This window comes from Macrobrachium rosenbergii, chromosome 3, assembly GCF_040412425.1.
Source record: "Macrobrachium rosenbergii isolate ZJJX-2024 chromosome 3, ASM4041242v1, whole genome shotgun sequence".
NCBI lineage: Eukaryota > Metazoa > Arthropoda > Malacostraca > Decapoda > Palaemonidae > Macrobrachium > Macrobrachium rosenbergii.
Window position 1 is genome coordinate 32,209,172 of NC_089743.1, and position 26,393 is coordinate 32,235,564.

At 39.3% G+C, this 26,393-nt stretch overlaps 1 protein-coding gene across 1 annotated transcript; it reads left to right on the forward strand.

The window, feature by feature from the left end:
* Positions 1-498: 498 nt before the first annotated feature.
* Positions 499-25,688, forward strand: asf1 (histone chaperone asf1). Its single transcript, XM_067129924.1, has 4 exons — positions 499-914; positions 11,541-11,656; positions 15,322-15,498; positions 24,676-25,688. Exons 1-4 carry the CDS (start codon positions 806-808, stop codon positions 24,874-24,876), a joined length of 603 nt encoding a protein of 200 aa, XP_066986025.1. The 5' UTR covers positions 499-805; the 3' UTR covers positions 24,877-25,688.
* Positions 25,689-26,393: the final 705 nt, after the last annotated feature.

Below are 26,393 nucleotides of genomic sequence, written 5' to 3' on the forward strand. Positions count from 1 at the left end.
ATTTTCGGTGGCCTTGATTGTAGCGGCTGTACAGAAAGCTCGATTGCTCCGAAGAAACTTTTTACTTGTTAAACAAGTAAAGGCTAAGTCTGATTTTCTTTTACAGAAAGAGTGAATGGTGTTTGTGATGTGGGTACGCACTTTCAGAGATTTTAATTTTACCGTTGAGATGTTCACAGTGCGTTGCAACCGATTGAATTTTTTCATTAGGAGAAATATACTTTATTTATTCAACCTTTGTTACAACTTGCATTTTAGAATTTTATTAGTATTGGAAGAAGACAAAGACAGAAAAAAAACATTGTTTTTGTAAAACTTTTTACTGCTGTTACATTGACAATAACTGAACGTGGCCAAATAATCAAGATACTTTTGTTTAGGAGAGCACTTGTGATCAAGTCACTTGATAAAGATATAATTGAAAATGCGAACATTTCTGGTAGATAACGCGCTGATTTGGGCCACAGAACTAGCAACAAGTTGAATGTTCTAATATGTATTGCTTGCAGTGGGAAGTCGCTTTTAACGACAAATTCAAGATTCCAGTTTCTTGCATGTCGATGACCTCACGCTGACATTCCGAAATAAAGAAGATTTGAAGCTTGCGCCCGCAGCAACCTTGGCCAATCAAGAGGCGCCTTAGAAACTCATCTCGTACCTATCTACCAATGGGAGGAGAGGTCTCATGAGGAGATTCATGATTGGCGCCATATTTCCCCCACAAACAATCGTGAATTTGCCGCCAATGCACTAGGTCCAAAATCTCCCGTGTTGTTGTGGCCGCATATTCTCACCCTTTGGAATAATGGCCAAAGTGCATATAGTCAACGTGGTTGTATTGGACAATCCTTCGCCATTTTTTAATCCTTTCCAGTTCGAAATCACCTTCGAGTGCGTCGAGGACTTACAGGAAGGTAAACAGCAGCCATTGTATTGTTCTCCCTACCACGAAACTTCTCTTTCTTTTGCGGCCCCTTCGGAACCTAGACAGGGAATGTAACTTCAAGAGCAAGTGTACTTATTTGACGCTTTATAGAGCCTGAAATGTGTTGACCTAGCTTACGGTAGGTTAGTCCAGCCTGCTCTGAAGGTAGGCTCCCCGTCCGTTGGTGGAAGGTTAGGCTAGGCGGGCTCCGTTTTGCGACAGCCTAAGGCTGCCTCTAGGGTAGCCTGTCCCAGAAAGATGGCCTAGGTTTTGCCGAAATCTGAGGAGGGAGGAGTTCGAGGCTTCTAATTTTAGTCTGTCCTTGATAAGGTCAAAGGGAAGGCTGGGTTGCAGAGGATTTCTTGTTTGGGGTAGCCTAGGCCGCCTTGGAGTTACCTAGCCTAATGTAGCTTATGCTGTGAGGTTGAGTGACCCTAGGCTCATGTGGAATATGGTTGTAAACTGATGGCTTGTGTCATTTGGAGAAGAAACCTGAATGAAACTGCTGAGGTAATTTTTATCTTAATTATTATTCCATAAATGGAAATATAGCAAAGTAGGCTAAGTTCATTTTGGTAAAACTGGCCTTGGTATGGGTAGATTTAAGTAGTACCTCCGCAGTAGCGATATCCTTCTAATTTGATTTTTTCTACAGTTTTTTGTTGCTAATTATTTATTTGCCTTCAATTTTTGTCGCATGAGTGTAATTAACTTGTAATTAACCCCAGAAGTCCATCCAACAAGGGGTTTCCATATGTGATCTTCACGAGATGACACAGGTACATCTGTTTCGAACGGTTCATATCCCGTCCGGCAAGTGCAATAGCTTGTTAACGTATGGGTACCGCCCCCCACCCCCGTCAGGCCAGTACTAAACACGGTGAAGGGACATTCTATTTGGCGGACAACAAACAAATGCACCGCCAGTATCAGAAGCCCTTAAAGTGTAGAAAAAAGCAGTTTCCAAGGTAAAAACAGGTGCAGAGCTGATACTGAGAATTACCATGGTACTTACCAGTTTACTTGCATAATGGGCGTCATATTTAGTACCAGCCCCTTGGGGATGAATGTAAAAACATAAGCAAAGGACAACAAATGCCACAGAGACAGACGTGAACGAAATCATAAACAAGAGGCAGTAAATGTTCTGGTCGGAAACTGGCGGGGACCAGGCTGTGGCGCAGCCTTTAGTTCTATGAAACTGAAGACTATTAGGCTACTGGGCCTGCGGCTTGATTCCCGGCAGTTGTTGACTGGAATATTTACTGCCATTTATTTATAGTATGTGTTTTGTGAATTTTTATGATATGACCATCTTTTGTTTTTGCATTCATACCCAAGGAGCTAGTACTAAACATGGTGCACATTTTGCACATGAACTGGTAGTTATTCACCTAGAGGAGCACAGTAGAAATCTGCAGTCTTACCCCAATTTGAGACTACTGACATATTCCTGTTGTTCAGTTTTGGTGGTTTACAGTGTGATTTGGAGGTTTGGGTTGGGGAATTATGGAAAACAATATACAACGGTTTTGAAGGTCAGATTTCAGTAAAACTACAGGGTAACTCCTCATGGACTGCCATGTTGTTGCTATGGAATGGTTCCGTTCATGCACAAGTCATTAGGGAGCCATATGATATGTTCAAGAAGAGATTGGCTAAGGAAACCTAGGTAGATCTAAGTAGTAGCTCCGTGGCGGCTATTTCCTTCTAACTTGACTTTTTCTACAGTTTTTTGGTTGCTAATTATGGATTTACTGTCAATTTTTCTGGCACGAATGTAATTAACCCCTGAAGTCCATCCAACAAGGGGTTTCCATACGTGATCTTCACGAGACAGAGCACGGGTACGTCTGTTTTGAACAGTTCATATCTCGTCCGGCAAGTGCAATAACTTAACGTATGGGTACCGCCCCCCTGGGCCAGTATAAACACGGCGAAGGGATATTCCATTTGGCAGACAGCAAACAAATGCACCGCCAGTATCAGAAGCCCTAAAAGTGTAGTAAAAACCAGTTTCCCAGGTAAAAACAGGCGTGGAGCTAATACTTAGAATTACCGAAACCTATGTAAAAGGAACTATACTAACCTAACTTATCCTAACCTAACCTAACCTAGCAGGCCATGTTACTTTGGGGGGCCTCTGCCCTCCCGACCCCCTAGTGAAGGAAACTCCACTTTTTACCAAAAGCTCCCCTATAACACTGTGCATGCATGATAGCTTTCCATGATGACCATCATATGAAAACATCAGTTCTGATGTTATTTACAGGTTTGTTACAGTCGACCACCAACAAAATAACGGTAAATTGTTAATAAGCAACCAAAATACTACAGGAAAAGTCAATTTCTAAGGTAGTAGTCGATGCTGATCAACCCAGATTTCGTTGAAGTAACTTGAATTTCATTGGTCCTGGTCATTTCATCCGTAACATCCAAAACAACGTAAGACGTTATGTTTATGGTATTTACCGTTATAGTCATGGTATTGACCGCCATTATTTTGTTGTACGTTCATCGCCATGGGGCTGGTATTAAACACTGTGCCCATTTTGCATGTAAACATGCTTGCAGCCTAAATGACTAGCCCAAAATGAACCGAACTCAATTTCATCATCAATTTCTACATAAACCTTGCCTACCAACAAATAGTAAATTAGGAATGGGATGAGTAGGGAGACAGGGTTTGGTGTGAGAAATTGTAACCTTTCCTAGAAGGTCATATCCTGACCTAACCAGACCTTATCTTCCTAACCTAACTTAGGGTGCCATACCCTGACCTGGCCAGGGGGGCTTTGCTCCCCTTGGACCCCCAAGTAACTGTTAATCAGCTCAGTGGTCTGGTAAAACTAAGGTATACTTAACTGAATATTCCTGTCTCCCTACTTTGTATGTAGCCTACCAGTAACTTTTTACTATGTCATAATTACATTCTGGAATTTGAATTACAATTTCACTGTTTTGATATGTATTTTAGAAATACTGGGCCCCACTTATATCCCACAATTGTAGGGAACTACAGTTGAAAAGCAGGATTTTTGTGTAGAGGAAAACACAGGACTGGTGTACACTCGTGGGCCCCAGACTGATGTGTAGAAAGGGGGTTTAATTAAAAAACAAATCTTGATTGGATTTGGAGGTCAGATTCATTCAAAGTACTTTATATCAAAACTGTAGAATAAATAAAAATTTCACTTCAAAAGGGAGATGGGTGTAATAGTAAAAAAAATACCACGCTAAGCACTATACAGTCATACCCCGAACTAACTTGAGGTTAGGTTCCAGAACCCCTCGCGCTAGGTGAATTTTCGCATAAGTTTGGCATGGTCTCTAAAAATGCCAATAAATGCTTACACGGTCTCTAAAAATGCTAATAAATGCTTATTTGTAAAGTTTAAACACTAACTATGACCCTAATCATGCTCCCAAATAGTAGGGTTCAAGAGCCCCCTCACATAGTCAAGGTGGTCCCACATCAAGGGGGTCCTACTGCCCAGTCTGAAAAGCCGAGTACAGTACTTCCAAGACCTTAAACAAATGCTTGATAAGGTGGTCCAGTTCAGAGGTAGAGAACAAAATCTTAGCTGAATTAAACACCAACCTTCTGGAGGAGCCACTTACCCCGGGGAAGTCTCCCTGGGAGGAGGCAGAAGCTCCCAGGGATGGGGCCTCTCCTGTCGCATAAAATAAATTCAGAGGTCGAGAACACAATCTTAGCTGAATTAAATGCCGACCTTCTAGAGGAGTCAGTCCCCCTGGTGAAGTCTCCTTGGGAGGAGGCATAAGCTTCCAGGGATGGGGCCTCTCCAGTCGCATAAGATAAGTATCTGTAGCCCAGTTGAGAGGTAATGTCATTGCTTACCTGTTACTGCAAAGTCAAGATGTCTCATCTATTGGTAGCGTTGGTAGTGACTGCATCAAAAGGGCTGCTGGTAGCGCATCTTGGTACTCGCTTCTGCATTCGGTCTCCCTCTCTCTCTCTCTCAGGTCTACAGCTGCACAAGGCTCGGAAGAAATTGGGCGCTCAAAAGCGGAAATGGACTTCGGCGCCAACAGAATGTCTTGCGGCAAATAGCAGATGGACGCCAACGGCCGCTCGGGGGCAGATGGGCGTTCAGGAGACAATGGCCGCACAGAAGACGACAGGCACTCAGTAAGAGCCACACAACAAGGAGCAGTACATTCAACAATCAATGGAAGCTCTGGCGCCAAAGACTTCTTCCCAGAAGCCAAAGAAGATCCAGGTAACACTGATTATTCAAGAGCTACAGGTACAGGAACTGGGTGCATGGGCGCTAGCGAAAGCTCTGACACCACTACATGGCCAGGTGAACCCTCCAAAACTACGGATGGGCACTGAGAAGAAGATGGGGTCCTAAAAGCAGAAGAGCGCTTACAAACAGTAGTACGCTTAGTAGATGGAAACTGTCCCACTAATTCCAGATGATCCTGGGAGAAACGTTCTGGACTGTCCCAAAAACTACAGGATGGCAGTCTCTCTGGAGAGGTTTCTTTAACCTTCTTAACTGGAACTGGAGGAGGCTGAGACACACCAGGGCACGTCTCTTCAAAGGGTGAGACTCTCCTTGAAAATGCCATTGACGCCTAGGACTAGAATCACTGATGGAAACACTAGATGAAAGACGATCCACTTCCACAGAGACGCCTTTCCAGCAACTCTCCATCGTAACCTGGGACATGGTAACAGGTAAGCCTGAGGGGGCAACTGCTGGTGGGCAGACCCGACCGACCTCCTTTGGGCTACCAGTTTGGCTCCTCCCAGGTTTAGGGGAGTTTGCCAGGGACTTTGGCCTAGGAGATTCGACAGGACAGACACCACCTCTTCCACTAACACTTCACCATCACTTTTCACGTTCCCTTGTCCATCAGGGCTTTCACAGAAGCACCTATTTTCTCCATGGGCGTCCTGAAGAAGCGCGAACTGTGGGTCTCGTTTACAGTGAAGGGTGTTTCGACCACACAGAAATCGCCCATGCTTTTTTCCCCTCTGGATAAACATCATTTGTTTCCTCAGTCCACTGTAAGTGAGATTGCAGCAAATCTTCATCAGAAGTCAACACAAGATTTGTTGACTCAATCGACGAAGCACTAGAAGGACAGACCTGCCTCTTTGGTTAAACCATCATCTCCTCTCGATCAACCTAAGCCATTTCATGGAGGAAATCAGGGATCGCGCCCCAGGTCCTGAGGTTCTGTCAGGTTTGCTCCCCGAGGGATCAAGAAATCTTCAAGATCTTCCTCTCGCAAGTGAGGATTTAGTCCTTCATGCTTCTGTGGGGGCCAGGCTTTGTCTCTTTTGGGAGAGATGGAGCGAAAAAGGAGTGGATATATGGGTTCACCTGGATTCGAGAAAATACCTGTTTCGTTTTTAGGACCAGATCTTTCAATTTCGAGCACTTTGTTTCTCTCTCTCAACAGCCTCACAAGTCTTCACTCCTTTAGCGGGTTGGCTACATTTAGCGGGAGTAAGGATCTCGCCATATCTGGATGATTGGCTAATTCAATCACCCACAAAGAATCTGCATGAAAGACTTACACAAAACCCTTCTCTTGACCCAGGAATTAGTACTAACAATGAGCTTCAGTCACGAGTGACTCCCACTCAGAAGATTCATTATTTGGGAGTTCTGATAAACTCTGAGTTTTCGGGCTTCTCTGTCACTCAGGAGAGTAGAAGACTGCCTGAGGAAGGTAGACCCCTTGCTTGCTTCGTTCTTGCTCCGCCACCCAGTGGATGAGTCTCTTGGGGATGTTGGCCTCTCTGGAGCAGTTTGTAAGACTAAGGAGACTTCACATGAGACCTCTCCAGTTTTATTTAAGAGCTTGTGGGGATCGGAAAGTTCATCAGGACAGCCATGGAGGTCTGCAGAAAGACTTTTGGAAGGGAAGTCGCTCGCTCTGGTGAGCCCCGACCTAGACTTTTTTTCCAACGCGTCAGATGTAGTTTGGGGAGCGCTCCTGGGGAACCTGGAAGTCTTGGGGAAGTGGTCTTCGGAGGTGAAGGAGATGCACATCAACATGAAGGAGTTGAAGGCAATTCTTCTAGGTCTACAACATTTTTCAACGCAGGTACATAACAAGACAATAGCGGTACATGTGGACAATACCACAGCCCTAGTGTACATCAAACATCAAGGGGGAACACACACTTTCTCCCTCTGCAGGGTAGCGAAAAACCTGCTATGCTGGGCGGACTGGAACCAGACGCCATTAGTCACTCAGTTCATGCAGTGCAAATGCAATGTCCTGGCAGGCAAGGTAAGCCGTCGCCAGCAGGTTCTTCCCACAGAGTGGACACTAGATTTTCGTGTCTGTACCAGCCTTTGGAAACTATGGGGTTAACCGAGCATAGACCTGTTTGCAACTAATAGGAATTACTGCCTTCCTCTGTTCTGTTCCCCCTTTCCGGACCCTCTAGCTTGGGCGACTGACGCAATGACCCTGGAATGGTCCAACCTAAATCTTTACGCTTTTCCTCCGTTCGGGATGATTCGGGCAGTGATAAGAAAATTTCACCTACACCACAATGTAAGGATAACTCTAGTGGCCCCCTTCTGGCCGCAAAAGGAGTGGTTCCCGGACCTGATTGATCTCCTCATAGACTTCCCGAGACTCCTTCCTGGGATTCCAAGTCTTCTCAGACAACCCCACATCAGGAAGTTCCATCAAGGCCTATCCCCTCTGGCCCTAACAGGATTTCGATTGTCGTCAGACTTGTTAGGGCAAAAGGCTTTTCTAGATCAGCAGTAAAAGCTATCGCCAAATGTAGATGCCAGTCCTCCAGTAACATCTACCAAGCTAAGTGGGCAGGCTTTAGAAGTTGGTGTAGGAGAAATAAAGTCTCTTCGTCTAGAACTTCTATTTCTCAGATAGCCGACTTTCTGCTATATCTGAAATCCTCGAAAGGGTTGTCGGTCTCAACCATTAAGGGTTACAGAGCGATGCTAAGCTCCGTTTTTTGGCATAAAGGTCTAGATATCTCAAGCAACCAAGATTTGGCCAATTTAATTAAGTCCTTCAGTGTCTCCTAGTCCAAGAAAGAGGAGTCCTGCTCTTGGAATCTTGATGTAGTCCTTAAGTGGATTTCAGACCCTTGCTTTGAACTTGTGCGCTCTTCCTCTCTAAGGGATCTGACTTGGAAAACTCTCTTTCTGGTTACCTTAGCAACGGCCAAGAGAGTAAGTGAGCTTCAAGCAATAAGCAAAAAGGTGGGGTTTTTGCAAAATAGCGGTCTGTTCCCTTCTGCTAGGCTTTCTAGCAAAAAAATGAGAACCCATCGCATCCCTGGCCCCATTCCTTCTCGATTCCAAGCTTATCGGACATCCTAGGCACGGAAGAGGAAGAAAGAGAGCTTTGCCCAGTACATGCTCTCAGATACTATTTACATCGCACAGAGAAGATTAGAGGCCAGTTTAATAATCTCTGGTGCTTGGTTAAAAACCCCTCTAGACCCCTTTCGAAGAATGTCATTTCGTTTTTCTTGAGGGATCTTACAGTTGAGGCACACTCAATTAGCTGAAATGGACTTAACACTATTGAAAGTTAAAGCGCAAGAGGTGGCATTCCAACATAATCTTTCTCTCTCGGCAATCCTGGAAGTGACCCATTAGAAATGTAAGTCGGTGTTCGTGATGCATTATTTGCAGGACATCGAGACAATTTATGATAACTGCAGTACCCTAGGACCTATGTCTGTAGCTAGCATAGTGATGGGTGAGAAAGGGTAGGAAGTGTCCTTCCTTTCTTTTCCTCTTTGCCTTGAAAATGGTGTTGAGTGTTTGGGGAGCCCAGGGCAGGGGCAATTATGTATGCTTTGTTGGCCATTGGTCTACACCTTCGCCACAAAGCTTAAACTTATACTTCGTCAGCCATCGGAGTACTCCTTCGCTGCTAAGTGTCCCACTTAAGTAGAGGCGCTTATGGCCATGCCACCAAGTTGCTACAGGTGAGAAGAGAGCCACCAGAGGCAGTATCTACCTGCAGCAGCTCTCTCACCTGGTAAGGAACAATAATTACCTTATTTATTCTAAAGTGGTAATTATTCTAAAGTAAGAATTTGTCCATGATTCCCCACCACCTTTCAATTTGGAATCAGCTATACTGTTGTAATTACTGGGTAAGTTTCATATATAAAAATGACATTTTTATAATAAAGTTTTATACATACTTACCCAGTAATTACGGACAGAGCCCACCCTCCTCCTCGCACATGGACTTTTTGGTTGCATAAACAAAGTCGTGTTGGCGGTGTAGTTCCTCTTTTGTACCCTGATAGTGGGCGGGGCATAGTCACCTATACAAACAAAAGAATCGCTACCGTAAATTTCGGAATTCTAACTGCCGGCGAGTAGAAACTCTTAGCTGTAGTAATTACTGGGTAAGTATATATAAAACTATTTTATTATAAAAATGTCATTTTGTTACCTGGGCCAAAAGGCAAACTGCGTAGAACTGAGTGTACACCGACTTGGTGGGCAGTGCTTCCAACCCTACCATTGGTAACTGTTACCATAACCACCTTGCAAAAGCTTAATGGCCAGATTTCCAGCTCTCTGAAAGTTAATCTTTTATGTAAAAACTTCAGGTTTGTATGTTAGGAAAAATACAAATTAATTAAAGAATTTGTCATTTTACAGTGCTGTCTCCTGTAAGTCTTCAGGGGGTGAAAAAGGGAATTGCGGCTACACCACCTTTGTAAATCAAATGTAGGGGCCATCTCACTATAAAACCAAGCATCCTTTGTAACCTTTTCACTCTGTCCCTCCAGCTCTGGCTAGGAAGGGAGGTAAGGGGGGAATGTGATGAGGCGAGGATGCAGAAATTGGCAGTCCTCTCTCCAGCTGTCATGGAACCATTCAATGACTTATGTCTTCCCCTATCTTGCTCACCTGTCTTACCCCTGTAGATTTTTGGATAAGATGTACTTATTAGCAACATAATGGTAATTCTTTGCAAGGAAAGTGTTGTATATCTTGAGTGTTTAAATAGGGCTTAACCCACTAAGAATAAAGTTAGGGGCTACTGTGTCACAATAGCATTGTAAATAAATAGTTGAACGAAGGGTGATCATTGGTTTTTATTTTGTTGTTTGGGATATAAAAGCTTACATTTCTGATCATTGGTTTATATTTTGTTGTTTCCTTGGGATATATAAGTTTACATTTCTGAAAACTCTGTCTTCATGAGGTGTGGGTAGCATTAACTTCAGCTATAGTAATATGTACAGTTCTTCAACAAAGGTTTTTTCAGTGGCAGTGATATACTGTATGTTATATGCAATGATATCCTTCGCTGTATCAAACTTATAATTTACATATTGTAATGCCTGAACAAGGAACCCTTGCTACATTAAAGTACTGTCTTTTACTTTTTGTCCATTTCTTCAATCTTGTCTTGCTTGGCTGTCCACCCTCTTGTGCTTACCCATCACTATTTCACCTCACATGTAAGCAAATTTCATAAAGTTCAGTAATGTGACCAGCCTCACTAAACTATTTGGCCTTTGGTCTCATGGCTTTATAACTAAATTACTGTACAAAATTACCAACGTATCAGTACAGCAAAACTTCATCTTACATTATTTTGTCTTCCACTACGGAAGTTTTCATAAAAGATAATGAATAGGTAAAGATAAAAAATAAGACTTGTACCATTTTATGTGACTTCATGTTAATCAGCCATAAATATAGGTATAAAAGTACAAAAATTGAAAAGAACGTGCTAAATCAGTTAAAAGCTAAAATATATACAATAATGGAGTAGTAGTGTAATGCATTTAACCACTGAAAGGAACAGACTGCAGCGAAAAGTGAATCGCACCAACTGGATGGTGGGTCTTCCACCTCTACCATCGGTAGCCAACTACCAATAACCACTTTGTTTTTAGTGAAAATGGCTGGCTCCAGCTTGCACGGAAAGTTAATCCAATATTAAAGAAATTTGTCATATTAGAAATATTGTCATAGTATATAGTATATGTAACCACCTTTGCCATAAAAATAAAAATAAAATGTGAATTCACATAAAAACAAATGTTAGAATATATAAATACTGTCAGTAACAAATTTTACAGTATAACAAATTGTACAATATGAATAATTTAAGAGCTTAAAAATGTTTAAAATATTTTTATTATGACATTTGGTAGTAGTAAGTCGAGCATTCAACCAAGAGGCAGAACTTGTTCTTTCGCCAGTAGTCTGCTCCTCCTCCTCCTCCAGCCCATTGAATATATTGATGTCACCCATCAGGTACAATGCAGTACAGTACATGCAAATTTTTGAATTTTTAGCTTTTTCTTTACATTTTTTCAATTAAAATGTATAAATTTACTAAACTAATAATGTTGAACTGTCAAATGACTTATTTTATTAGCGATGTTTGAGGTTGCTTACCAAGGTTAATAGGGCGTCTTAAGTTGTTTTTTTCAAGGGTTTATTGGATTTAAGTGCCAAGTCCTGGAAAGAATAGCAGCGTAAGTTGAGGTATTACTGTTTGTAAGAATGTTCCTGAATTTTGTTAGTTTTAGTTCATTATAAGGTATTCCTGTGTTTGGTCTTATTTCATTGGAGCTTAAAGTATGTTATGCTTGCAGATCTTGAATGGAAAATTATATATGTTGGCAGTGCAGAGAGTGAGAATTACGACCAAATTTTAGACACAGTTTACGTAGGGCCTGTACCTGAGGGAAAGCATATGTTTGTATTTCAGGTAAGTTGTTTTTAGTTGTTTTGTTCCTGCAATCATTATTTACCTCTGATACCTAGGATTTTTACTTCACTCTTTAGGGTTCTTACAAATTTTCATGGTTGCTGAATTGTACATTATTACTCCCTAAATTATGTCAGTATGACTGAATTTTAGTGGATATCTTAGACTTATTTCAGTTTTGTACTGTACCTTGAGAGGTAATCTTCATTGAAGTGATATGACTTTTGCTAGTTTTAGTTCATTATACATATACTGTACTTTTAAATTGTAATGTGCTTGTAAATCAGGATTTAGAGATTTCACAACCTTTTATACTGTATATTAGAATTAAACCATATCCAGTTTTAAAAAATGGAAATGTGAGGAAATTATGGAAAGATTTTAAAAATTTTGTGCTATATTTTTTACCTAAATAATTGTTGCACTACAGTATGTAATCACATTAATTGTTTCAATAGAGGTAGTAAATTTTCTGAAGTGTTCTTGTTATTTGGAAAAAATGGTAGATGGTCAAATGGTAACCTCTCTGGTAATTTCTGGCATTGGTAAATTGCAAGACTGTGTGGGTAATGGATGATTACATAGATGAACAACTGAAGTACAGTGATAGTTCTAGAAACACACTGTTTTTCTGCAAAGTTAAAAGGTTGGCAGAGTAGTTATAAATTGGCAGAATGTCATGAGTGAAGGGTTTTGGTCCTTAGTTCTTTTAGGGTAAAGGGGCAAATTTGTCTTTTGATTGCCTACTTCGAATATTGCTCATTTAAACTGTAGGTTGCTTGGATGTTAAGCTGTATTCTCACCAGCAGGAGTTATTCCTTGTTCCTATGGAAATGCAAATCACTTATGTAGGAGTATCCTTCAGTGCCAGCTGCAGACTGTAGTTGAACTTGTTACAGGGGGGTGAGTGGGTGGAGAATACCCCTCACTCACCTGCCATCACAGAATGTTTAGCTGAGCTGCTCATGGTTGCTAAGTTTTTTTTCATACACAATAAATAGTGTGATCCAGATGTGAAGAGCATTAGTGGGTGCAGTGAATCTTCATTCCATCTGTTTTTGGGTGGATTCCTACATGTTATATTTTGTTGTAGGAGAGAATTTTTTGATGTGGAAAAGTTTTGGTAGAGAAGGTAGCTTTAAGAATGAGCATATTAAATCCTCCTCACCACCAAACACCTCCCTATGCCTTCCACAAGTACATTCCCCTCAAGAGAAAGAGATGATTTTGTGAGGAGGGTGGGGAACCATACAGGACCTATTTGTTGTGTGTGTTGCTGTAGCTGCTAGGAACTTGACTTGTTGAGCATTCATTAGCAGGCTTCCTTCTTGTGGAAGATGTCCCAGGGCATTGACTATTGCTACTCCCACAGAAGAGAGTAATATGCTGGCTGGGAGCAAGAAGAGGATGCATTAGAGCTTTCCATCATCTTTCTCCTCCTCCTCCACTGTTGAGCTCTTCCTTGCTCTTCTCATGTTCCTTCCATAAGAAGAGTAGCAGCAGTCCAAGAAAGCCTCGCTGAAAGTCCCATAGGACTTCTGGTGAGTGTTTGTCTCTGCCCCTTGTTGGGATAAACAGTTGGCCAACCTTGGCTATGCTGGTGCAAGCCTCACTGAACATGTGCAGTACCTCTTCCCAGCCACCCTTGGACACAAGAACTGCTCTCTGCATGTGCATGGTGTGGTCTGTAGCAAGGTTAACTACTTCCCATGTTTATTTGGAAACGCTGGTGGAACCCACACTCCCTGCCAGCTCTGTGTGCATGCTCCATGGGACATGCTTGAGCTAGTAGTGGGTCAGGCTCTTCTCATGTCTGTCCAGGAACACTGCTGGGTGAGTGAACAAGGCCCACTCGCTCTGCATGTGCTCAGTTTCCAGACTGTCCTTGTGTAAGCAGTAGGTTTAGTTCTGTGTACAGAGTTTCTTAGGAAGTGCATTGGATAGATCACTTGCTTCCCTTCACTCCTGGTCTACAGACCATGTGCATGTAAGTTGCCGATAAGGGTGGTTTAGCCAATCCTACTTGCTAGTCACTGCATGCTTGGTCTCCAGATCAAGCATCTTACAATAGTGGTTTCACTCTTGACAGACCCCCTCTTATGGATCAGTGGGCTGTGGCTTGGAATTTTGTTTGGAGTACATCTGCTTCTGCTTGTGTGTTTTTTGCCTTGTGCCTTTGATACTGATCGGACAACATGGTTGTGGGAGTGGATACAGTTCCAGACTCACTTTTCCAGGTGTAGTGAGTAAAATGACCGGGCATGCATGATGGCCCATTAACCATGCTTATCTGGGCATGAGTAGTTTGGTCAGTATTGCCCTTTTGTTTAGTGTTTAAAGTCAGTGTACTGTATACATATAGATGGAGTTCACATGCTTCAGGCCTTTTTACAGGACAAGTGCCAGGATGACTTGTTTAGATGGTGATCATGATACAGCCAGGTCTACTAGTGGTTTGCCACAGAACTGGAGTTGTTTTTATACGATAGTTCTTTACTCAATTTCCTCGAGTGGCTGTATTTAGCATGTGCTTCTCCTGAAGCTTGTAAAGTTACAGTATCCATTCATGTGGTGTGTGCAGTGCTTTACCATGTGCATACAAATTGACACCGTTAGGGTTCATTGTTCATGTCCACAACACAACAAGCAGAACCAGTGTTACCCTCTTTTCGGTTCATGGTTCCTGAACAGTAAACTCACAGAAATGTCGAGATCAACGACAAACCTAGTGTGGAACAGTTTTCGTACTAAAGAAGTGAGGTGCCGGAAGGAAAATATAAGCGATTTCCTTATTTCTGCCTGTCATTGGTGAGCACTTTTACATCCTCCTACTTTCATCTCGTCCATCTTTCTACTTGACAAGATGAGGAAGTAGTTCGATAAGAACCTCTTGCAAAAACCTTTGCAAACTTTGAATGAACAGCCTTCCCAGTTTCTGGGAAGTGATGGTGTCATGCCACCCATAGGTGACCTGGACATTGTATGTAGGGTTGGGTGTTGGGAAAGACATATGCTTCCAGCTCTTCAACCCATGTTTTTGCTTGGAATACAACTAGCTGAATCGGTGTTATCCTCTTTTTGGTTTATTCATGATTCTTGGACAGTATGCACACAGATAAGGGGTCCCTGGAGAGGACATGCCCAGATAAGGGGGTTTGCATGCAACAGATCTTTTCTCCATACTCACAATATCAGGATGATCTGCATGCTTGCTATTATGCTATGCTGTTCTCTGCCCACTTCTGGATCACCACTACCCTTTGGGCTGCCTGCCTTCACATGGTAACATATACCTGTTTATGCATACCCTCTGCTAGTTTGAGCATCACTGAATATAGGACATCATGAGAAGTATGAGATTTGCAGCAGGAAATCTTGAAGTATTTAAATTCTTTTTCTCATTAACTCACAATGACCATTTATTGTACTGGTATTATGCATGAATAAATGCATTTGTACATAGACCATTTCCATTTTTAGTTACCCCAAATGCCAAGTTATTAAAATCTCAGATGAAAAGGTTTTACTGTGTACATCACACAATGAGTATAGATATTGTAAAGAATTGCACATTGGTTATTATAAAATATCTAGTATTGTCATAGCAAGTGATAAGCTGAAGGTTATCCAAGGCAAAATTTAATTTCTATTTATCTATCTTACAGGCAGATCCACCAGACCAGTCAAAGATTCCTGTTGGTGATGCAGTTGGTGTTACTGTAGTTCTCCTAACATGTGGATACAAGGGTCAAGAGTTTGTACGTGTTGGGTATTATGTCAACAATTCTTATACTGATCCAGAGCTACAAGAAAATCCACCAGATATACCACAGTTTGACAAAGTATGTACAATTATAGCTGCATATTATAAGCATACTATTCATATGTAAAATATCTAGTGTTAAAATGGTAACCTTGAAGGCTGTTTTTGTTCTTAATACAATGTTTTTCAAGTACAGGCACTTCACTCTTAATGACCGAGTTTTGCTCATATGATTTGGTGGGTAAGTGAATTCGTTAGCAAGGGGTCTGGCTCCCCCCTCCATATCCTCCAGTGGATAACTAGATGGTGTTAATGAATTGAAGAGTGCTTAAATTTGTAAACAATATAAAAAAAAAAACAATAATTGGTCAAATATCAGAAATTATAAGTTTGTGCATTAGAATAAGATTTACAGAAAGTTCAAATTTTAACACTGGTATTGTACTTTGTAATGTATGTATTGTTACATACATATATTTGTTCATACACAGGACAAACTTTTGGTCTTAAAGGAAAATTCTTTAGCGCCAACAGGAGTCAAAGGAAAATTTTTTTAGCCCCAGCTGGAGTCCTATTAAAAAAAAAAAAAGTTACAAGGAGTTTGTGGCATCAGGAGATGGCCAAGATGGGGTGTGAGGGAGGAGGAGGAGTCGACCTCCCATACCCCATCTCGGAAGCACCACATCAGTTTTTCTGACTGCCTTTGTAGGAGGTCGTGCTGTTGATCTCTCTCCTCAGAGCCAGTTGTTGTCCACTTCCTATCTGCTTATGCCCTTAGTTTGCATGTGGCCGGCCATTTTATGAGTGATGGCTAACCCTGCACATAAAACTCTACAACTCACCTCAGGATTGGGGATGATAGGACAAGGAAATGACATGCCATATATCTAGGTTTTTAGATGAGCTGTCAGACATCTGTGCCAGGAACTTGCTGCCTGTGTCAGTCTGGATCTATGAGGAAATCCGAAGAGCAAAATAAATCTTTCCAGTTGTATGCACACTGGCAGTGCACTGCCATTCTGTGTCTTGGATAGAGGTCCTGTTATGAAGAGGTTCTTTCCTACTACTTGACAAGCTTGGCATCTAAGGCAGATGTCTGCTAGTTCTTTGCAGAAGTCTGGCCAGTAGAATTCTCAGGTGATCCTCTCTCTGGTGTTATTCACCTCAAGATGACCTCCCATCAGTTGCAGGTGTGCTAGATGTAGGATCTCTTTTAGGAAGGGTGGCAGCTTGACAGCTTAATGCAACACTGTCTGTTCCACTATGGTAGGGGCGTTGGCACCGCTATTGCATGAGCACCCTATCCTGTAAATATCCAGAAGGTTGGTTTGGAGTCCTTGAGCATTCCTGTGTTATGAAAATTTTGGCAAGCTCTGGATCTTGCCTCTGCATTTTGATGGGTGATTGCATGGTTTAACTTTGTATTAGGGTAGAGTGTATCACCTTTAGAAGGACTGTGAAGGCATCCACGTAGACATCATCTTCTCTTTGTTAGCCCAGGTGTTAGTATGGGCTACCTTTTTGTTAGGTGGACATGCCATGCAGTTGAGACTACTAGGGGAACAGTAATGGTTCCCAGTCAGATTCTGGAGTCATGTCGGACTTGGTGCAAGGGCACCTCATCGTTTCCTCTGATGTAGCTTTTATGCACAATCTTGCCTAAATAGGTAGTGTCACAAAAGGAAAGGACAGCTTTGTGAAGCAGTATGTTCTTCCTCTGTGTCATGACAAATTGTATTTGCAATCACTGTACCATGGTCCAATGGGAATACAAATCCTTTGTGAGCGAAGATCTCCTGCCCTCTTATGGCTTTATCAGCCTTAGCAATCTTCCACTGGGTTCTTGCATGACTGTGATCATTTCACATATCTGCTTTGTTTACTATTAATTCAGTCATGCAATTATGGCCTTTGGGGGATTTACCAGGAGTTTTTTGTGCTTCGGATTCTGATTTTAATCCAGCCTTGGCACTCTTGTTGGTTGTTCCAGCTCCTGTTCGTAAGCTAAATCCCCGTGTAAAGTAATTGGAGTATGCATATTAGGAAAAATACAAATTACTTTGAAAATTTATTCGTCATAGGTTTATTGAAATAATCCCTAACATCTTAAACTAAATGTTTTGCTGTGCTCACCAAACTCCAGTGGTAGAAGTTGGTTGCTGTTTAGTTGGGGACTGTATTATCAGAATGCTTGTTTTTAAGATGCTGTATTAGAGTACATTATAGACTTGTAGAATAAAAAGATTCAGTAATGTGTTGGAGCTTGAGAATAAGGAAACTAATCACTTGAATATTGTATAAAACACCTTACTGCTGATAATTCTTCTACTGACTGCTGGAGCAGTGTGAAATTTACAGTTGTCCTATGTCTCAGCTGTTAAGTAAATGACATTTTTACATGTAGGAAGTGTATTCATGGTTTAGAGGTGGTTCTACTAAAAAAAAAAAAAAAAAAAAAAAATTTTTTTTTTTTTTGTACTGACTGCTGGAGCAGTGTGAAATTTACAGTTGTCCTATGTCTCAGCTGTTAAGTAAATGACATTTTTACATAATTCATGGTTTAGAGGTGGTTCTACTAAAAAAAAAATTTTTTTTTTTTTTAGTTGATACTACATTAAAATGGCTTATAAATAAGAGCAAGCTGTTTAAGGGAAATTACTGAGCAGCAGAATGAGATGTATTGTGAGTAATGATTACAGGCAGTCCCCAGTTATCAGTGGGAGTTCTGTTCCTGACAGGGTGATGAAAACCGAAAGTCAGTGATAATAGCGCCAATCCCTGGTTATCGGCACTGATATCCGGTTATCAGCGGCGATAACCGAGGATCGGAGCCAGTAATCAGGAACTTACTATATGTATGTATGTGTATATATATATATATGTATATATATATATATATATATATATATATATATATATATATATATATATATATATATATATATATATATATATATATATATATATATATATATATATATATATATATATATAAAGTGTGTATATATATATAAATATATATATATATATATATATATATATATATATATATATATATATATATATATATATATATATATATATATATATATATATATATATATATATATATATATATATATATATATATATATATATATATATACATACATGTGTGCATGTATATATAAATAGTATGTGTATGTATTTATATGTATAGTTAGTGTATATGTATATTTATATATATACAGTACATATATGTATGTATATACATATACATATAAATACATTAAAAGAGATGAATCCTTTGTTAAAAGAAACTGGAACAAAAATCCATATGACTGTCATTGCAAAAAGAGGGAGAATCTTGGAAGGCCTGAAATCCTTTCTCGAGTTGAAAGACATCATAGCTGAGGCAGTGGGTAGACCAAGAAAGTCTTTATGTAAATTGGCACTTGAACTAGAAACAAAAAGGGGAAAGAAGAGAAGTTATAGTGCTGTATATCGTGAGTTGAAAAAATCTGGTATCAAGCCATTTCATGTTATCAGAAAGCCCAACATCACTCAGCAACAGAGAGAAGACTGTGCATGGTTTTGTGGTTCATTTCTTAAAGATTGGAATGAAGCTGACTTTCTCCATGTTTCGAAATTAGAGCCCCCCCCCCCCCCTCTGCAGCATAAACTAAAATTTATATGGACAAAAACAAAAGTAATTCAGAACAGGTATTTATTTAAGTTTCTCTCTGAGTATTTAATATTTTGTGTGGCCTCCATCTGCCTGTACCACAGCCTGCATTCTTGAGGGGTATGATTTCAGCAAATTGCAAAAAACCCGAGACTCAAACGCCATTTCCCTGAGCACTTCGGTCACCTCTCTTCGCAGGTTGTCGAGGCTTGGTATACCATCATAGTTTACTGTGCGCACTTGTACACGATCCTTTAAGATACTAACAATGTTTTCACACACATTAAGGTCAGGGAAGCTACCTGGAAATTCACTTGACGAGAAGACATCGATACCACTGTTTTGAAGCAGCTCCTGTGTCCGAAAAGCCTTGAAACATGGTGCCTTATCATGCAAAAATGTGACTTATTCAACAGATAACACATTTTCAGGATCTTTGAGGAAAGGAAATACTCCACCAGTAAGCACACTTTCTCTGAAGTATTCGCCATTCCATGACTGTCCTATTTCTTTGATGATCCACATTAACCGTTTGGCTGTGGAACAGAGAAAAATTCCCAAACATTCAGGAAATTTCACAACTTGGCGATAGCGCACGCCATCGCTGATATCATCCAACTTTGCAGCCCAAATTATGTCATTTTTATAATTTGGCTTTCTGACTGATGTATTATAATTTGGCTTTCTGACTGTGTAAATGAAGAATTCATCTGATGCGGCAACATGGAGAAAGTCAGCTTCATCCCAATCTTTAAGAAATGAACCACAAAACATGCACGGTCTTCTCTCTTGCTGAGTGATGTTGGGCTTGCTGATAACATGAAATGGCTTGATACCAGATTTTTTCAACTCACGATATACAGCACTATAACTTCTCTTCTTTCCCCTTTTTGTTTCTAGTTCAAGTGCCAATTTACATAAAGACTTTCTTGGTCTACCTACTGCCTCAGCTATGATGTCTTTTGACTCCTGAGAAAGGACTTCAGGCCTTCCAAGATTCTCACTTTTCGCAATGACAGTCATGTGGATTTTTGTTCCAGTTTCTTTTAACAAAGGGCTCATCTCTTTTAATGTATTTAGCTATCCAGGAACGTGAAATGAAGGATGCGCCAGCATCCCTGGCCTCTCTGAAGGTTATAGCCCAGATTCGGTCAGTCCATCTGATTTCCTCCGAGTCGTTAGCCGTGGCTGTATTTAACTCTGTCACTCAGTCTGAAAATACAAGAAATGTAAAATGAAAAATAGCTTAATAGAAACTTAAAATAATGTACTTGGAGATAGGCTATAGCAGAAAATTTCATAACTTTCCATTTGTTCTGTGGAGGTTGGAGGGCTCTAATTTCGAAAAACCCAGTATGTGTATATATGTATACTATATGTATATGTATATATGTATATGTATATATATATATATATATATATATATATATATATATATATATATATATATATATATATATATATATATATATATGTATGTGTGTATATATATGCATATGTACACAGGCAGTCCCCAGTTATCGGCGATCCAGCTTTATGGTGCTTGTCCAGCGACGACGATAACCGGCTTTTTGACACCGATCTCCAATTATCAGCGCTGATCCCTGGTTATGGAAAAGGAAAACGTGCATCTCTGACCTGGGATATGTAGGATATTGTTTGAGGATCTGACCAGGCAGATGGTTGTAGAAGACAGGGAAAGGACAGCTAGTGGCATCTGTAAATGATGTCTAGTTGCAAGAATTTGATTATTGGTTGGAGTCCAGATGTTTGTAAATATCCTTATCAAAATAACCAAGACATAATACTGATCTGTATGAGATATTGTATACAGTACAGTAATCCTTCAGTTATCCGGATAAGGGCGAGTAAAAATATCTACTGGTGTTTGAGGGTAAATCTGTACCTTCCTCACTTAACCTTGGCAATACCACATAACTGTAAATACTCTAAATGCTTGTAAACAAAAAACATTGTGCTTCAAACTGAAAACTTTCTGCAAAAGGCAGTTTTCTACCTCTTTTTTTTTTTTTTTTTTTTTTTCATACTGTATTTTTAACAAAATATACTGCATAAATACACTGAAAAAAAGTAACCCTCTTCTTTATCTCTCTCTCTCTCTCTCTCTCTAAGTGACACAATTCAGTAGGTAGTTAGCCTACCTGTGTTTACCCATAGCTTACCATGTTTTTATGACCTTGTATGTATTTTTATGCAGCAGCTTTCTTATCTGTTGTTACTCTATTCTACAGTAAACCCCCTGTCTTCGCGGGGATGCGTCCAGTTGTGAATAGTTAAAATCTGAATACTTGCTCCCCCCCCCCTAAAAATGCTCATAACTGCCTATCTTGAAAGTTCAAATATCAAATGTATACCTAAAGTATCATCCTACATCAAATATACCTTAAATTATTATCCTATTACTGTATTAATCTTTGAAATTATATTAATATAATTTCAAAGTCATCTTAAACATTAGTACCTTTGAATATATATACATATGTAGTTCTATACCTTCCAGCCAAAGCTGAGAGAGAGAGAGTTATCACTTCGACTTACATTCAACAACGCTGGCTGTGGCAAAAGAAAGAGAGGAGATGAGAGTTTCTCTTTAATCTGACAACAAAAAAATTTATATGTGTGTTTTTTGTCTTCCAAAGGTTTAATACCTTTACTACACATTTTTAAAACACTATGAACACGCACACATAAACGGTATCTTTTCCTGAGAGAGAGAGAGAGAGAAGCCATTGAGCTTCTGAGGGCAACACTCCTCCTCTGGCCAGTATGTCAAGCTATCAAGTAAATTGACTTTCACTCTCCCCTCTCCTTTCTCAAGTTGAGAATAAAAAGAATGTGAATCGCTGTTTGTTTAAAATGTTAAAATATTTACTACACAAATGCATGGAAAATATTATTATTGCTATTATTATTATTAATAAAATTATTATTATTATTTATATTAATCTTAATATCTGAATCTGAAAATTAGTACTTATTAGGTAAATAATTTATCATACAAAAGAAACATAGGTACATATTACATGTTGGAAAAATTCTCTCATCTAAGTGAGAGAGAATTATTATTTTTGTTTAATTTTATTATTTAATCTTATTTAACTTAATATTAATATTTGAAAATTAGTACGGACTGTAAATCATTATTTCATCATAAAATGTACCCTCTAAAATGCTTATGCTATCATCCTGAAACGCATATCATTTTAATATAATTTCAATAGTACTTTAATATAATTTTAATGTTTCAGTAGTATCAATTCTGAGCATCCATCTATGCTTTGATGAGGTTGGGTCCCTCCTGAATAGAGGGGAGAAAACCATTTTCACTCTCTCTGAGTTATGTATTATTTAAGCTTAGACTATTATTATTATTATTTATATTTGGAAATTAGTAAATAATTTTTTTTATAATAAAAAATGTATTTAGTCATGAAAATAACGTCAAAATACACTAATTAGTGAATATTTCCCGACGAAAAAGTCCGTGAATTTTCAAAATTTTTGCGAATAATTTGATGATACGTGCCACAGAAAATCCCACGAATAGTGAGAACGCGAATGCGGGGGGTTTTACTGTATTACCAAATATGAATACAAACTGTGCATGTATGAACTATTGACTTAGACCAGGTGTTACACTCGCAGTATCCATTTGTATAAGTCAGATAGACTATTGCAACTGTATGTAAGATAAAGGTAATGGTAACACGTTATCACGTTAAAGCAGCACCGTCATAAGCATAAGAAAACCATTTGTCTGTCATATGTAATGTTTATGTTCTCAGAATCAGCTGATTTGGCCTACTAGCAGAAGAATTAGGAGAATCATTTTTAGTTGCTAACAGAAATGGATGTATTAAAATTTTTTTTAGTTTTGTACATAAATGTAAAATGAGTATTCAAAGTTAAACTAACATACTTTATGGTAAGTAAAATCCTTCAAAATGCAAAACATCTGTTTCCCAATTCGTTTGTTTACGTCATACTCAGTGTTGTTTTTGTTCTTTGGTAAGTGATTAATTTAAAGAGAGGGTTATGAATTGTTATAAAAGCCCTAAGTTTGGCAGTCTTGTTTGAAAGCCTATCCTAGTACAGTCTGCCAAAAAAGAAATTTCATTTGGTTTGTAATACGCCAACTGTGTTTGTGTATTATGTTACAACATCCTGTATTTGCATGTTTAGTACATATGGCATTTCTTGGTGACTGTTCAAAGCAAATTCAGTTTAAGAACACTACTAAAAAGTAATTGACCATTTTCTGTTTTATTGTAATTCATGATTTTTAATTTTTGCCTCATAATATAGAAACTTGTATTTGTGTGTGTTTACATCTACATAGGCATTTCATCAATGTTGACATTACTGTCTACATATTATGTGCATTTGTGTGTGTGTGTGTGTTCCGTAGCTTGGTATCACATTTGCCATTGTTTCTTTTTTGCTGTGCTTGATTTACTGTACAGTGCAGTATTTCATTGCAAGTCTAGTAGACTCTTAAGTATGATTATCACATGTATCATAACAGTATACAAGAGAATATTTTATAACTTTATATTTCATCTCAGTTGTTGTTCTCACTCTCTCTCCCTCTTGTACACTACACACATGATTGCATGTATCTTTCGGGTTGTAAAAATAAAAAAATGAGAAAATACAGTAAAAATATAAATGAGAGTAGCATGAAATTTAACTAAAAAATAATAAGCTTAACACAACAGCCTCTGCCAAGTACGGTAGCCCTTTTCACCCATCTCCACCCTCTTCCAGCCAAGGAAACTGCTCCCCAGCTCCACCCACCTTCCAAAACAACCCTTTCACTGTGTGAATGAAGCTCTACACAGCCTTACTTCCCCTCCTATCCCATGGTACTCTCTCTCTCTCTCAAACTTCTCCAGGCCTTTCCATCCCCCAAAAGTGTCTCAGTCTGTTTGAGTGTAAGCAGTGTTACAAACATTTTCCTGGGACCAAGCAGCATGATAAGTTTTTCAAATTTTTAAAAATTTATATGTACTGTATATATATCCTATATCCAGGGCCTTGGTCCCTGACCCGGATGTGTTAGATAATGTTGAGTTCCAGAAAATGCTGATTGAATAATTGATGGGTTGCTGTACAATACTTAGTATTAAATGCTTTAATAAGGAAAAAGGCTCAGTCAAGGTCAAGTGATTACCCCATTTAAAAACTCCCAGTTTGGCTGAATTTCAAATTTTAACATTTCTATCCATATAATGTCACAGGTCAGTTATTATGTGGTGTAGTAAATGCATTAAAATCCCTTTTCCCAGTTTAGTGCTTAGAACATTGTGAACTGGTATCATTATGCTGTGTGCCTGCTTTTCATGTCATAAATTACTTGTGATTGCTGTCTTTATTGTGAAGTTGTTTGTATTCAACCTTTTTGGATGAGTGATAAGCATTCCTTATGAGAGGAGCCATTACTAAAGCACATGTGACAAAGTAGGTTATGATTTGGCAGGATAGGATCAATACTTTATGGATGTTTCATATATAAGAATTAGACATTAAGGAAAAAATAAAACTTGTAATCACAGCTTCGTTTTATTCCAGTTACAAAGAAATATTTTGGGATCTCAGCCCCGTGTAACAAAGTTCAAAATCGACTGGGATGATGCAAGAGACTCGGAAAACATTCCACCCTCAGAAAATGTTGCAGAGAATTCCTCTTCCTCACAAACTACCACAGAACAACAGAAGCCAGTTCCTATGTTGGAAAATAGCAATAGTGCTTGTGCTATGGAAGTTGCATGAGATCTGGAATATTGTTTATTGGTTAAATTGAGTTTTCTAACAGTCTAGTGTCTTGCTCTATTTTTCTTTTCCATAAAGAGGACTGTAGGTTTGTGAATTCTTGGCACTTGAGCTGCCATTCAGTATTTCTAAGAAAAATTTATATAATTCTCACATGTACATGAGGAAATGCTTCGCTATGAAGCAAGTGCTTCAGTGGTATAACTTTCAGAAATCACACAAAAGGACTGAATTCTTTTTATAGGACTTACTTGAAAATTGCAGTGTGAGGAGATGATTTTGGTCTTTCAGGTTTTAGCTTTGATTTTATTTTACCTTTTATATCTAGCAGTAATTTGGTGAAATTATTTTTTTAAAAGCCTCCCTTGAGGTCAATTGTGCAATGATTAACTATATTACTTTGTCTTGAAGACCAAGATTGCACAAAGGTGAAATGGGAATCGGTAGCTGTCTTTTTTTGTAGATTATAAATTGGTATTGTAGCTTTATTTTAATTTATCCGGCTAAACTATTACTTCAACTCTGATAAAACAAAGATTTATTTATTTGTCTACAATAACTGGATAGCTGTTTGAAGTTATGTTCGTTTTGTAAAGTTTTATTTATGGAGTCCTCAGACATGTGGTCATGTACAAAATGTATTTGGAATAGCTTCTATCCTTGGACCCTGGGAAAGTAAGTGATAGAAGAATTTTCACCGGTATTGGATTTTGAATGTCTTAATACTACTGTACCTTTTCAGAAGTGTAAGTTACTAGTCCCATTTAATACTGTTTTCTGTATATTTTAGTTTTATTAAAACTACAATTTTCTATTGTGTTTAATTACATTGCCTTACTCTCACCCATTTATTAATGGATGGTTCAACCAGACCACCGAGTTTAAGATCTTGGCAAAATTAGTTGTTGAACATCACAATTACAATATTCCTCTTTGTTGAACTTTTATCCAAGTTACTACATGGAAACATGTGTATGGTGATAATACATAGTAGAATGTGCAGGTTTGAGCTGGGATATTTGAAGAATAGTTATTGTCCCAAAGTTGACAGTGCAAGTTTAAAGATGGCTAGATAAGTACAGGCAGTCCCCGGTTAACGGCGGGCTCAGTTAATGGCGATCCGGTTTTATGGCGCTTGTCTAGCGACGAAAATTGACAATTTTCGGCGCCTAAAATCACCAATTTAAGCTTATTGGTGCCAATACATACCTAACAGAGGTGCCAAAAATCGGTACTTTTCGGTGCCGAAAAAGCGCTGGAAATCGACGATTTTCAGTTAGTGGCGATTTTCGGTTGTCATCACACCCCAAGAACGGAACCCTTGCCGATAACCGAGGACTGCCTGTACAGTGCATCCTGGACTTGCTTTTTCAGTGCCGTTAATGGCGTTTTACAGTGATGTAACATCAAGTTATGGCACTGTAAGTGCTGTTGATGGCGCTGACAGCAAGAATAGGCATAAAGTTAACAGCACCAAAACTCAAGTTACGGCACTGTTAAAGCTCCGATAATGGCGA

What these genes read in the sequence shown, in the direction of transcription:
- asf1 (XM_067129924.1), top strand. Translation starts at nt 806, where the DNA reads ATGGCCAAAGTGCATATAGTCAACGTGGTTGTATTGGACAATCCTTCG. An exon ending in AGCATATGTTTGTATTTCAG is followed by an intron (nt 11,657 to 15,321) that starts GTAAGTTGTTTT and finishes TCTATCTTACAG; the next exon opens with GCAGATCCACCAGACCAGTC. An exon ending in ATATACCACAGTTTGACAAA is followed by an intron (nt 15,499 to 24,675) that starts GTATGTACAATT and finishes GTTTTATTCCAG; the next exon opens with TTACAAAGAAATATTTTGGG.